This window comes from Phoenix dactylifera, chromosome 6, assembly GCF_051530095.1.
Source record: "Phoenix dactylifera cultivar Ajwa chromosome 6, Ajwa_hap1_PhDact_Kaust_v1.1, whole genome shotgun sequence".
In the NCBI taxonomy this organism is placed as follows: domain Eukaryota; kingdom Viridiplantae; phylum Streptophyta; class Magnoliopsida; order Arecales; family Arecaceae; genus Phoenix; species Phoenix dactylifera.
Genome location: NC_143195.1, coordinates 26,657,170 through 26,670,311, shown reverse-complemented (window position 1 = coordinate 26,670,311; position 13,142 = coordinate 26,657,170). Strand labels below are relative to the sequence as shown.

At 38.0% G+C, this 13,142-nt stretch overlaps 1 protein-coding gene and 1 long non-coding RNA gene across 2 annotated transcripts; both read left to right on the top strand.

Annotated features, from left to right (window-relative positions):
- Positions 1–7,120: 7,120 nt before the first annotated feature.
- Positions 7,121–12,115, top strand: LOC149753377 (1-aminocyclopropane-1-carboxylate oxidase homolog 1-like). The gene is made up of 3 exons (XM_089923935.1): positions 7,121–7,678; positions 11,223–11,544; positions 11,771–12,115. Exons 1-3 carry the CDS (start codon positions 7,176–7,178, stop codon positions 12,020–12,022), a joined length of 1,077 nt encoding a protein of 358 aa, XP_089780061.1. The 5' UTR covers positions 7,121–7,175; the 3' UTR covers positions 12,023–12,115.
- Positions 7,685–8,837, top strand: LOC149753378 (uncharacterized). The gene is made up of 2 exons (XR_016395761.1): positions 7,685–8,566; positions 8,599–8,837. It is a non-coding gene; the product is annotated as an uncharacterized LOC149753378 (long non-coding RNA).
- Positions 12,116–13,142: the final 1,027 nt, after the last annotated feature.

Genomic DNA, 13,142 nt, shown 5'->3' with positions numbered 1-13,142 from the left:
ATTAATTGCATTTATAGATATATTTGTTTATTTAGATAATATATTGCTAACATTATCAAGAGATGCGGTAAAGAAGCATCCACTAGGGTAGCATGAGCAGCCGAGCCCGGTGGAAAGCCATGTCCCTCCGACTACGTCCGGGCCTTGGAGATCAAAGCCTTCGACGACACGAAAGCCGGCGTGAAGGGCCTCGTGGACGCCGGCAGCACCAAGATCCCTCCCTCCTTCTTCCAACCCCCCAACCACTTCGACGATATCGATCCCGCCGACTCCGCGAGGAGGTGGTCAGCGAGGTGAGATGGGTGGCGGAGACACTGGGGTTCTTCCAGGTGGTGAACCACGGAATCCTCGCGGCGGTGCTCGACGAAATGCTTGCAGGGCTGTGGAGGTTCCACGAGGAGAAGGGCGAGGTGAAGAGGGAGTTCTCCTCCCGGGATTCGAGGAGGAAAGTGGTCATGGTGGTGCTCCACCTGACCAACAATCTTTAGTTTCTGGCAAATATATTCCATCTTCATTAGACTACTTTGGAGCAGTGCGCTGGTTTAGGATGGTTCTCCATACCAATGTTCCATGCGGTTTCATGGTTTTCGATTAAGGAGCTCTCTATTGGATGCATATAACTTTCATGGTTCTGGGTTCTGTATCCTTTGCACTAGATTGTAGCTAGGCAGCTTTCTTAGTAACTAAGTAATTTAATTTCAAAAATAAAATCATTGTAATTACACGACGTACGACTAAGTTATTGTCTTCGGAAGTTTAATTTGTGACTCAGCTTCTTGATGTGGCGGATCTCACTTCTGAATTCTATTCAATCATTCTTGTAATAGCCAAAATAATCCACATCGAGTTCGGTGATTCTCCTAAATATCTGTAGTAGCAAACGTGATTTACATTGAGTTTGGTGATCTTTCTGAATATCCATAGTAGCCAATGTGATCCACATTGAGTTTGATGATTTTTCTAATATTTGTAGTGGCGAATGTAGTACATATTGAATTTAATGATCTTCTTAAATACTTATAGTGGCTAAAATGGCCCACATGAAGTCTGGTGTTCCTTAAAGATTAGCGCTCTCTTTGTTTAGGAGATTTAGCTCCCGCTAATCAATACAAAAGATTGGAAAATGCTTGCTTCTTTGCCTCGGGGCTAAACCACTTGGCTTTGCTCGAATATGATTTCCAGCTTTGGTCTTCTTTACTAAATGATAGATCTTCATCTCGAGATGTTGGAGATAGTTTTGCTATAAAAGTTGCTAGTACTTGTGTTGAAGGTGTCGCCAATCGAGACATGATCTTTATGAGTTAGGCAATATTCTTCTTTAGTTGTGTGAGATATAACTTTATCTTATAATCCATCAAAGTAGAACTAGCAGTTATACTCATCTTTATCCTTCGATGTACATCAAGCATGAATAGCCCTTCTCTCAACTGCTTGTACCACTTGCGCATCTGAACCATGCACTAAAGTTTCTATAGATGTAGAGGATCGAAGCTCTGATACCAACTTGATTCGATCAATCAAGTTAGAATTTTGCTAGGTAAGAGTATGACTCTGATACCAACTTGCCTCTGTAGATGTAGAGAAACTTGGCTATGATACTAACTTGATCCGATTGTAAAGAAGAAAGAATTTCTTCAATCTGCACAACTCAAATCTCTCAACAAAAAATTAGAAAAAGATAAAAAAAATTCAAAAGTAGAATTTACGTCTCCTTTTCTTTTATTGATGATCCACACCTCAAAAACTAAGGTACATATTTCTTATTTATAATAGTAGTGAGATCCTCTCTTGCATAATTCAGATTAGATTTCTCTCCTAGTTCAAATAGATTTAGATCTCCAAAAATAAATATGACTAATAAAAATAATTATAAAAATTTAAAATTCTATAGAAGATAGATCTCGACTCTTACATCAATTTTTTTTTCTATCGCTCTTCATGGACTGAGAAATACGCTCAGTCAAAATTATTCTCAAAAAGAAACCTATAGTTTGACCAGCTTGAATATCCATAGTGGTTAAAATGGTCCACATCGAGTTTAGCGATCTTCATGAATACTCGTAGTAGCCAAAGTAATCCACATCGAGTCTAATAATCTTTTTGAATACTTATAGTGACTCAAATGATTTACATCGAGTCTGGTGATTCTCCTAGATTATATTTATAAAAACTTGTTCAAAGGATCAATTCTTACTGTTGCTATAAAATGGTCCATGTGGCATATCACTTAGGTTGATTCTCACTTAGGGTGTACGTGCGCCGTGCTCGTGCGCACATAGGCTACTTACTTTCTTTGCTCACTAATTTAAAAAGGTTGAGAACTATATAAAGACCATTTGAGTTTCATTTCTTTTCAATGTGAGACTAAAAAAAGTACATAATAAAAAAGAAAGGTAGGCTTGGAATTTTGAAATACTCCAACACACTGTAGATGATTGCCATCCCAATTAGCTGATGTACAAGACCTTCAAGACAGAGGTGCTATGGTAAACTAAAAAGTTTTCTTTATTGAGAATTTAACAGTGTAGCTTAACATCGAGAGGCAACATAGAGGCATTCCATAACTATAGCTGATCATTTCTTGATTCACAACTCGACACCATGTCATAATCAAACGAGATTAGTGTAAACACAAAGAAAAAACTATATAAAATTCAGCATGGAAACAAAAAAATATAGGATTTGATTAATTCTTTCACCATTATTTCTTTCTCACAATCTCTCTTTCTTTCACCATAGGAAGGTGTTAAAATCATCTACGGAGCTGTTACAATCATCTGCAGAGCCTTAAAACAAATGTAGAAGACCTTTAGGACAAAACTGTTACAATCATCTGCAGAGCCTTAAAACAAATGTAGAAGACCTTTAGGACAAAACTGTTACAATCATCTACCGAGCCTTCTCTGTAGATGACTGTCAACCCATTAGAGACATTCATAGCTATAGGAAGGGGTAATCACTCCAGATATTAGATATTTTTAATTAAATGGCAATATGCTTGCTCATTTAAAGTTTTCTTAATTGAGAATTACATCATAACTTAACAAAATTTTCTTTATTAAGAATTTAACCGTAGCTATTAATATATTATGATATAATGTAATATAATATGTTGGTCTCAATTCAAACCTAATAGGAAACAAGAAAGAAAGGTGGTCTCTATTCAAACTATGTTGCTTTCGTCATCATCATGATCCTTTTCTAGTATGCCAACAATTTTCTTTGGCACATCTGGTGAGACTTGTTTGCTAATAAGTTTGTTTGGCATGCTTGGTAAGGTTGTCGTGTAGCCATCATCATGCTATTACATTTGGAGATTGACGAAGCAATTAAGAGTAAATTGGCCATCATACTTAGGCCACTTATGGAGCGATACATGACATCTTTGACTTTAGTGGCAAACAGATCGGAAGACTTGTTTTCAATATGAAAAACTAATATTGTAAGCCACAACATATTCCGGTGTATACTGTGGCATGATTAACCGATTCTGCTCTATGGTGAATGAATCGGCTATTGGTTATTACATCATGGAAACTAGCAGCAAAGCCATGGTTGAAAAGTTGTGCGCACGCGCGTGTATATGTTGCTACTGAGGACCAGTTTGACCCAGGTGCCGAGTGGAAGAGATGCTGAAAGGCTTGGTGGAGAGCTGCTCGAGTCGTGTGAGGCTACTATTTGGAGTGGAAGGTTGCGTCCAAGATCTTGTTCTACAACCGAACTCTGACCTGAAATAGCAAAGACAAAGAAGTTCTCTTGCTGGAGTATGTTCGACAGAGGACCGTCCAATGCTTAAGTCAAAAAGACACTTAGGGAATAGGGGAGGTTCTGGGTGGTTTGTCAGGGCGCTAGAGCACTTACCTGCAAGGTCCCTTGGAGAGTGGATGGTATAAGCAAGGCAAGCATCTATTGCTCAGAAATTCGGGCACGTGGATCAACTGGGATTAGCAAGCCTCCGCATGCTCCAAGAATCAGGCATGGGTATTTCGCACGTGGATCACGCCTTGCCCGTTTTGTTAGCGAGATTTCAGAAACCACTCGGGATTATGGAGGGAGTCTTTTAATTTGAAACTATAATCAGCCTATATTATAGAGAGTCTTTTCTCTTTTTGTTTCTTTTTCCCTTTAAATTGAATGAAATTACATTAGAGTAAATCATGTAATGAAGAACCAAATATGTGATTATTCTGCATTAATATTTCTGTACCTAATGAAAAACAAACCTGTAGGAGATCACCAATGTTAACTATTAAAGTTCCTGGCAAGGGAGGAGCATCAACCCATTGATTTTGATGCACCACCTGTAAGCCACCAATCTGGTCTTGTAGAAGGATGATCAGGAAGTCTGGATCAGAATGTTATCTAACTCCAAGAGTAAGGTGAGGTTCCGTGCAAGGTGGCCAATAACAGCAAGTACTTTGGTGCATTCCATTTCATTAAGATGATCACGATTAAGGCCGAGTGCCTCGGAAGGTAGCTCAAAGAGAGAGATACCCAGGTTTTTGAATATGATTCGTATACTGGAAGGTTATTTCTCCACACGAACAAGATGTGGATCCATGAGATGGCCAAATGAAACTTAAACAGGATATATACCATGTCAAATTAAATTTATTTTTATGTTTTTTTTAATAGAAAATGGGAAGTCCCATTAAATTCAGTAGGAGTGTGAATTGAAGTTAATGCCTGATAAAGTAATCAGGAAGTTGTTGAGAAATTGATATCTCAAATTAATGTTTCAACTTATTTATAAATTACTTCTATTTTTTTAGCAAAAAGATGGACAAACTACCATATTTTTAATTAGGGATGAAGTGGTACAAGAGGGAGAAGAAAATAGAACACAATAGAGTGAGAATAAAGAGGAAAAAGTAGAAGAGAAAAAGAAATAAAAATAGGGAAGCCCAACAGCCCAAACAACGCAATCCCAAAAGATCAATCCTACTTGGGCCAATGTGGGCCACTTGCAGGCCTAGGAGGACCATAAAGCATAATTCAACGTCCAAGAGACCACTTCACCTAACCCATTAATGTTATTCACCAATGCAACTTTGATGTCGACCACGAAATCTATTCATTGTTCACCAGCTACCTCCTCGACCACCCTCTTCCATCACCAAAGACATCTCATGTTTGTCACCGAGCCTTCTCCATGACACGGACTCACACTTAGATAGGGAGGCCCCCCCATGGCCTCGGTTTTACTTCATCCTGTTGGATCCTTCTCCATCCCGGCATCCCTTAATAAGAGACTTACATAACTAATAAGCATTATGATGTACAACGGACCTCGCTTTGATACCACTTATTATGGACTTGCAGCCTAAAAGTTTAAGCTATTGAAAGGAGGACCTGCGTAAACTAATAAACCTTTGTAGCCCTTTTATCAATACATATGAGACTATGATAATCTCTTCTACCTAATCTCATGATGCCCTTATCACGATTGACTCTTACTCGAGAAAGAAGGCACACGCATGGCCTAGGTCCTACTCAACTCTGTTGGATCTTCCTTAACCCTGGTATCCCCTAATGAAAGATTTACATGACTAATAGACGTTGTGATGCACAATGACGTTGGCTCGATATCACTTGTTGCATACTCATATTCCCAAAGCTTAAGCTGCTAAAAGAAAGTGCAGGCAGATGAATGAGAAAGTTTGGAGTGCTTTGAGAGGTGTAAGGGGTGTGATCCAATGGTCAATGCTGCGAAACATACAACCTAAATTTGGAGCGGCACATGCTAATAAATCCATCTGGCATATTTTTTATTTGTCAACATGGGACTTTTAACATATGGCTTGTGAAAACCGGCCCATATGGGCCCATCCTGGATTGAAGTCGGCAACACCCACTGACTTCAATTCAAAAATTCAAAAAAAGAAGAAGATTGGAATAGAGGAATCGCGTTCCCCTGTCCGATCCGCCAGCTGTTGAGAGGATAAGGCCATAGAGTCGTGGCTGGTGATGACTCTCAGGCCTTTCAAATAGCTGCCGACTGTTAGGTCATGCATAACCGCTGCCATGATCGCTGGTAGGTGTAACGTTCGCCAAGCTAACTCCCATCCAAAACTTGTATAAATCCCTCCTTTCCTTTTGCTTGATCAATCACAGGGCCTTTTCCCTACTTCTCCTTAGTCTCTGACGGCTGACGTGCAGCCACAATAGACTGCAGCCGCTCAAGATCTCCTCTTTCTCTCTAGCTTTCCCGACCGCTCTGTTCTTCTTTTCCTTTCCTTGTTTTGAGCATTGCTACCACAAAACCATCGGAACCAGTTGTCGTCGGCCGAGCTCCAATGGATGCCACCACTCTTGGTGAGTCCCTCACCTTCTCCATATGGTTATCCGATGAACAAACCCGAAACCGAACCCCATTCTCCTAATTTTGGGCAAAATCGAGACTTTCTTCTCGATCTTGACACCTCCCCAGATTGCTACTGCAGTCACCGCCATCTCTGCCGCTGACTCCACCTTGACTGGCCGCCGGATCTCTAGCACCCGCAGTTGGACCTTCTTCTTCCTTTCCTTCTTCTTCTTCGATCTCATTTTTCTTCCTATTTTAATTTACTTTATTTATTTATTAATTTCTATATATATACATACATATAAATTCTGTTTTTCTTCCATGGCTTTTTTTTTTTTTTTCTAGCCCACAGACATGATGCATAGGTGATTTTTTTCGATAGACAACCGAACCTTGACCCTTTATTGAATTTGAATTGAGACACTCTCTCTTCTTCCTCTTTCCTCTCTAAGCCAGATCCAAGGATCTTAGTTCAAAGTTCTAACTCTTTTTGTTTAGATTAAAGTTGACCTCTGAATGGAGGATCTGAATCGCTATAGTACCTGAGCAGCGTACCGATCTAATTCTTTAGTCTCATCAAATTATTTCTAAAATTTAATTATTTTTAATATTTAGTGAGCCACTTAAATTATATCTCGGTAAGTTCAACTTACTTTGCTCAAACCAATTCAGGAAGCCGGTACTTGTTTGAATAAAATCGGTGATACATGCAGCAGCGGGGAAATAAATAATAATAATAATAATAATAATAATAATAAAGCGGTAAAGAAGCATCCACTGAAAGTTGTGGGGACCACTTTGCCATGATACATGTTTACTGTCATGCTGTTAAACCTCACCTACCATCTTCCACCCAGCCCGGTGGAAAGCCATGTCCCCCGACTACGACCGGGCCCGGGAGATCAAAGCCTTCGACGAGACGAAAGCCGGCGTGAAGGGCCTCGCGGACGCTGGCATCACCAAGATCCCTACCTTCTTCTTCCAACCCCCCGACCACTTCGACGATATCGATCCCGCCGATGCTCGCCTGCAAATCCCCGTCATCGACCTCCGAGGCGTCGACTCCGGCGGCGCCCGGCGGGAGGAGGTGGTCGGCGAGGTGATACGGGCGGCGGAGACGCTGGGGTTCTTCCAGGTGGTGAACCACGGTATCCCCGCGGCGGTGCTCGACGAAATGCTTGCAGGGGTGCGGAGGTTCCACGAGGAGAAGGCCGAGGTGAAGAGGGAGTACTACTCCCGGGATTCGAGGAGGAAAGTGAGCTTCTACAGTAATTTTGATCTTTATCAGGCGCCGGCGGCGAATTGGAGGGACTCCGTGTTCTGTTGGATGGCGCCGGAGCCTCCGGAGCCGGAGGAGTTGCCCCTTGCTTGCAGGTATTCAATCTATTTCAAAAGTCAAGACTCCCTTTAATTCAGTTTCTTGATATTAGATGCGAAAGGAAAAAGGAGAGATTTTTCTTGCTTGATGGGACTGAGAACATTCCTAACAGATTGCTGATTTTATTGAAACGCGCTGCCGACTAAGTAAGAATTGAAACTGCTGCAGCTTTTGTTAAATTCCTTGCCTAGTTGCTTTACAAAACCACTTCCAACATGGATCTGGATCCAGTAGTTCCTTTACTGGTTTCCAAGCTGTAATAGATGCCGAGAATCTTCTTCTAAATTACTGCAGTGACCTCACAACTGGTGACACAACATAATTTCTTCCACAAGTTTATCATTTTAGGGAATTTACCTGCCAATGTTTATAAGAGGACACCCTTATTTTGGATCATGGAGAAAGTCTCCATATTCTCTTATCCAGATCTTTCTAAATTTCTTTAGATTTTTTTTCTAGACAAAGTAGATCTTCCTAATTTTCTTCCTTGTAATTTCATTCTTTTCTAATTGGATTATAGCAAGGAGACTTCGCTGAAGTTTCTCATTCTATTCGATGCACCTGGTCATGCCTGCCAAAGCGTTGGACTCTGAATGTAGTAATATCTCTAATATTAAGCTGATTTATCCTCTTCCCCTTGGCAATGGAACAGATAAAATTCAACTCATATTGTCTGTATATTGTATCTCATATTATTTTGGCACATTCCAAATATCTTTATATATATATTGAAATCTTTAATTCCAGATTCCTCTTCATCAAGAGCATTTATTAAACAATGCCTTTGTAGTTCAGTGGTCATGGTGGTGCGCCACCTGACCAACAATCTTTAGTTTCTGTCATATATATCCATCTTCATTAGACTACTTTGGAGCAGTGCGCTGGTTTGGGATAGTCCTCCATACCAAGTTTCCAGGTTTGGGATAGTCCTCCATACCAAGTTTCCATGCTGAATATCAGCCATTTTGTGGTTCACGGTTAATAAGCTCTCTATCAGATGCATATAACTTTTATAGTTCTGGTTTCTGTATCCTTTGCACTCGATTGTAGCTGGGCAGCTTTCTTAGCAACTAAGGTTCCATTTGGGGGAGCTTTTGGAGGGCCAAAAAGCACTTTCTGGCCCTCCAAAAGCACTTTTGGTAAAAATTTTAGGAAGCTGTTTTAGCTTTTTCAGAAAGCTAAAAACAGCTTTTTGGAAGAAACTCTATTTTTGGAGCTTTCCGAAAAAGCTGTTTTGAGCTTTGTCGGAAAGTTATTTTTTTGACCAGAATACTTATAATAAAATATAACAATTATATACTTTATCTCTTTATAAACCTAAAAATCTGCTGGTGCCCTAACAAAGAACTCTAGCCGTGGATCAAGCTTTCTTTCGTGCAAAAAAGGTATTCTTGTTTCCTATTATTGTATTATACTATAAATATAATATTATATTACATTATATCATAATACATTAATATGTTATGTTAAATAATTTAATATTATATTATATTATGAAAAATTAATGTACACTAATAATTATAATATTTTGTACCTTTATTATTGTATTATACTATAAATATAATATTATATTACATTATATCATAATGCATTGATATATTATGTTAAATAATTTAATAATATATTAAATTATTATGCTATAGTATACAATGTTATATTACTATATTATAATAATATTATATTAGATTACAGTAATATCATATTATATCATATATTTATGTATTAATATATGTTATATTTTATTATGCTCTGTTGTATAATACTATGCAATATCCTTTATGCTAATTTTGTCATATAAAAGTAATTTTTCAGTTTGTTTACCAAATACATGTTAAAGTGCCAGAGTACTTTAGAAATATAGTTACCAAACAGCAAACAGATTTTTATAAAAACTCTACTTTAGAAAGCTCTACTTTCAAAAGCTCTACTGCCAACAGCTCTCTTAAATGGGCCCTAACTCTGTTTGCATAGTTGGTAACCTTGTTATATTGATACCTCAGTTTTGACATCTTATTTAGAAAGAAAAAATTTTATCCAAGTGATAAAAGGGATCTTACAATGGTCTCCTGATTCATTCTGAGATGAATTTTGGGCACTCCATCTTCATCTCATTATGATCCACCTGGGAATTTACAAAAGACCAATCATATCAATTGCAACTCTAGTGGCATTGCTTGGATCGGGCCTATTCTGCTTGCTTCTGATTGCAACTCTGCTTTCCATTGGTCCATCTGTACTTCAGTTGACTACACAATTCATTGGATATTGGGATCTTTACTTTTCTCACAGACCTAAAAGTTACTGCAGATTTTTGAACTGAAAAGATGCAAGCAATAAATGAAATAACAACTATAATTATGTAGATCATGGTGATTTGTGATCGTAGCAATTTAAATAGTATCTATAGAAGTAGGAGGAGCAAGAATAATTAGAAGAAGGTAGTTTCTATTGAATGAATCTACCCACTTTAACAACCTCTCTTCATTGTATTACTGGGTGAATTTCATATCAATATCCTTTTGTTAATTAGGAAACCACATAAAAATTTTAGTAGATAAAAATTATTTGTTGATTCAGGTTTACCTCTTCATTCAACATCCTGGAGTAAATTTAGCTACCATGTCATATGTCTGTGTTTCTCATGTTATCCCTATTTATGAAGATAAGTCATACGTCTGATGAAATAGCGATTGATAATCTTTGTTTAAAAAAAAAAGAGGTGCCCCGGTGCTCAGAAAGGAAGATGACTATCCCAAAGATAAAGCAGCCCAAAATCAAGGTCTCAACTATGTCAGTCTCTATGCTCAGGTATCAAGTGGAGGGCACAGTTGCTTTCTGGGTCCTGTACTTGTTGACATATGGTTGAGGCAGTCTTTGTTCTAGGGTGCAGTCTTTGTTTTGAACCTGATCAACTAAGCAGTTGACTGCTTCCATTGTTTTTTTTTGCTTCATCATGGCCGGGAAAATAGTGATTGATCACCTAAAACTTCTTTAATAGAGAAGTAAACAACACATAATGAGGTATATAATTCAGATTTCAGGAAATACAACAGTAATCATCTCAATGAGCTTTTTCTTTCTATCTTTGTAGAATTCAATAAACCTTATCTATAAACTAATTTTCACTCCTAAAAAAATGGGTGATTTCTGCAATGTTTTCAACAGATCTAAAGTGTACCAATTATTCTTGCACCCTCAGGATCAGAAGCAAATTTAGAGTCACATGAGTTCCTTTTGAAATGTATACCATTTTTCTTTTTTTCTTTGATAGGAATTTATATTAGATCTTTAATTTATACCATTTTTTGCTAAGAATTTGCCTGTGACATGCAAATCATTATTATGAATAACACTATTCTTGTTTTGACTTCATTTTTAATTGGGAAAAAAATGGAATCGAAACAAATAATAATGTTATTCATAATATTTATTTGCATGTCACGGGCAAATTCTTTGTAAATGACAGTTTAATTGAAAATCTGAAAACTGATTAACAAACTTTGCTACTTTGCCTAACTAATCCTCTCTTCGAGTTTGTAGACAAATAACCTTTGAATATTCAGATCATGTCAAGAGACTGGGAAATGTTTTGTTCGAATTACTATCAGAAGCCCTTGGCCTTCCCTCCAGCTACTTGAAAGAGATGGAGTGTGCTAAAGGGCATGCCCTTGTTTCAAACTATTATCCACCATGTCCAGAGCCACACCTCACTCTTGGAACTAGCAAGCATTCTGATCCAGACTTCCTTACCATCCTTCTACAAGACCATGTTGGTGGTTTGCAAGTACTTCATCAGCAACAATGGGTGGATGTACCTCCCATGGCAGGGGCTTTGGTGGTTAACATAGGCGACCTTCTACAGGTATGTTTCCATCTAAACAACACGTATGCTTGTATTCAGGGACGCTGATGCCAAATGTCTTATGAGATGCATAATATTCACATCTGGTAAAATTTTTCTTTTTAGTGACACTACAGTTTAATCATATAATTTGCAGAATTAAGCTTTTGTGGGCCTTTGTGATTCATTTTGCAAGATCTCCATCTTTAAATGTTTCTTGCTCTTTTGAATGCCTTTCTGGATGCAGTTGATCTCCAACGACAGGCTCAAAAGCGTCGAGCACAGAGTGCTTGCGAACAATGTAGGCCCAAGAGTTTCAGTTGCATGCTTCTTCACCATGCATCTTTACCCATCCTCAAGGCTATATGGTCCGATCAAGGAGTTGCTATCTGATGAAAGCCCGCCATTGTATAGAGAGATCCTACTCAGGGATTTTATCTCGTACTATGACTCAAAAGGACTCGATGGACAATCAGCTTTAAGTTATTTTAAGTTGTAATGAAGAGTGAACAGAACCTGTATCCAAAAAAAAAGGAGTGATCCAAAACATTTGTATTTTATATAAAAATACAATAATCACCTGCTCAAGAAACATCTTTAAATTAAGGAACACAAATGATAGAATTGTAGTATATTTTAACCCCATAAGGGGTTGGCCAAAAGTTATAAATCTCAAAAAGTTACCTAACTTAAAAAAAAAAAAAGATCATTTTAATCAGGGATCGTATGACCAAGTTATTGTCTCTAAAAGTTTGGTTTGCTACTCAGCTCTATTAAATCCTTCTTATAATGGCCAAAATAATCAACATCGAGTTGGGTGATTCTTCTAGATACCTGAAGTGGCCAACATGATCCACGTCAAGTTTGGTGATCCTCTTAAATATCCATAGTGGTCAAAATAGTCCACATTAATCTAGTGATCTTGTTGAATACTTTTGGTGGCTAAAGTGGTCCACATGGAGTCTGGTGATCCTCTTAAATTAAGACTTCCCTTGTTTAGGAGATTTAGCTCCTGCTAAGTAAAAACGGAAGATGGAAAAATGCTTGCTTCCTTGCCTCACGGTTGAACCACTTGGTTTTGCACGAAGATGATTTTTGGCTTTGGTCATCTCATCTCAAGATATAGGAAATAGCTTTGCTATAGAAGTTGCTGGTGCTTGTGTTTATAGACATGATGTTGGAGAGTTAGATAATATTCTCCCCTTTTTTAGTAATTATTTGATAGATTTTCACTATTCTTCTTATCTTATTCATATTTCATCACTTCAATAATTGTTTGTGCCTTTAAGGAGCACAGAGGGCTGCACATACGATGGTAAAGAAAGCAAAGAGATTCCTGACAAAACCCAAAAAACAAAGATACAGAGATCCATACAAGGTAAATGTTTTCTCATCATGTTGTAGCAAGCAATAGTGTACCATGTCAATGCATTTGGTGAGTTGTGCAGTCTTATCTTCATGTGTTGTATTGTCCCTTGACATAAATTGATGATATCTGAATTACATTTTAAGGAACTTCTTGCATATAATTCTGCAAAAACAACATTACAATCTGGTGTTTGTGCCATTAGTGGTCATTAGAATGCTTCCCAACTTGTAGAAGGTTTTTTTTTTTCTTT

Coding starts and splice junctions, on each gene's coding strand:
- LOC149753377 (XM_089923935.1), top strand. CDS start 7,176: ATGTCCCCCGACTACGACCGGGCCCGGGAGATCAAAGCCTTCGACGAG. Junction 7,679..11,222: donor GAGTTGCCCCTTGCTTGCAG/GTATTCAATCTA, acceptor TCGAGTTTGTAG/ACAAATAACCTTTGAATATT. Junction 11,545..11,770: donor ACATAGGCGACCTTCTACAG/GTATGTTTCCAT, acceptor TTCTGGATGCAG/TTGATCTCCAACGACAGGCT.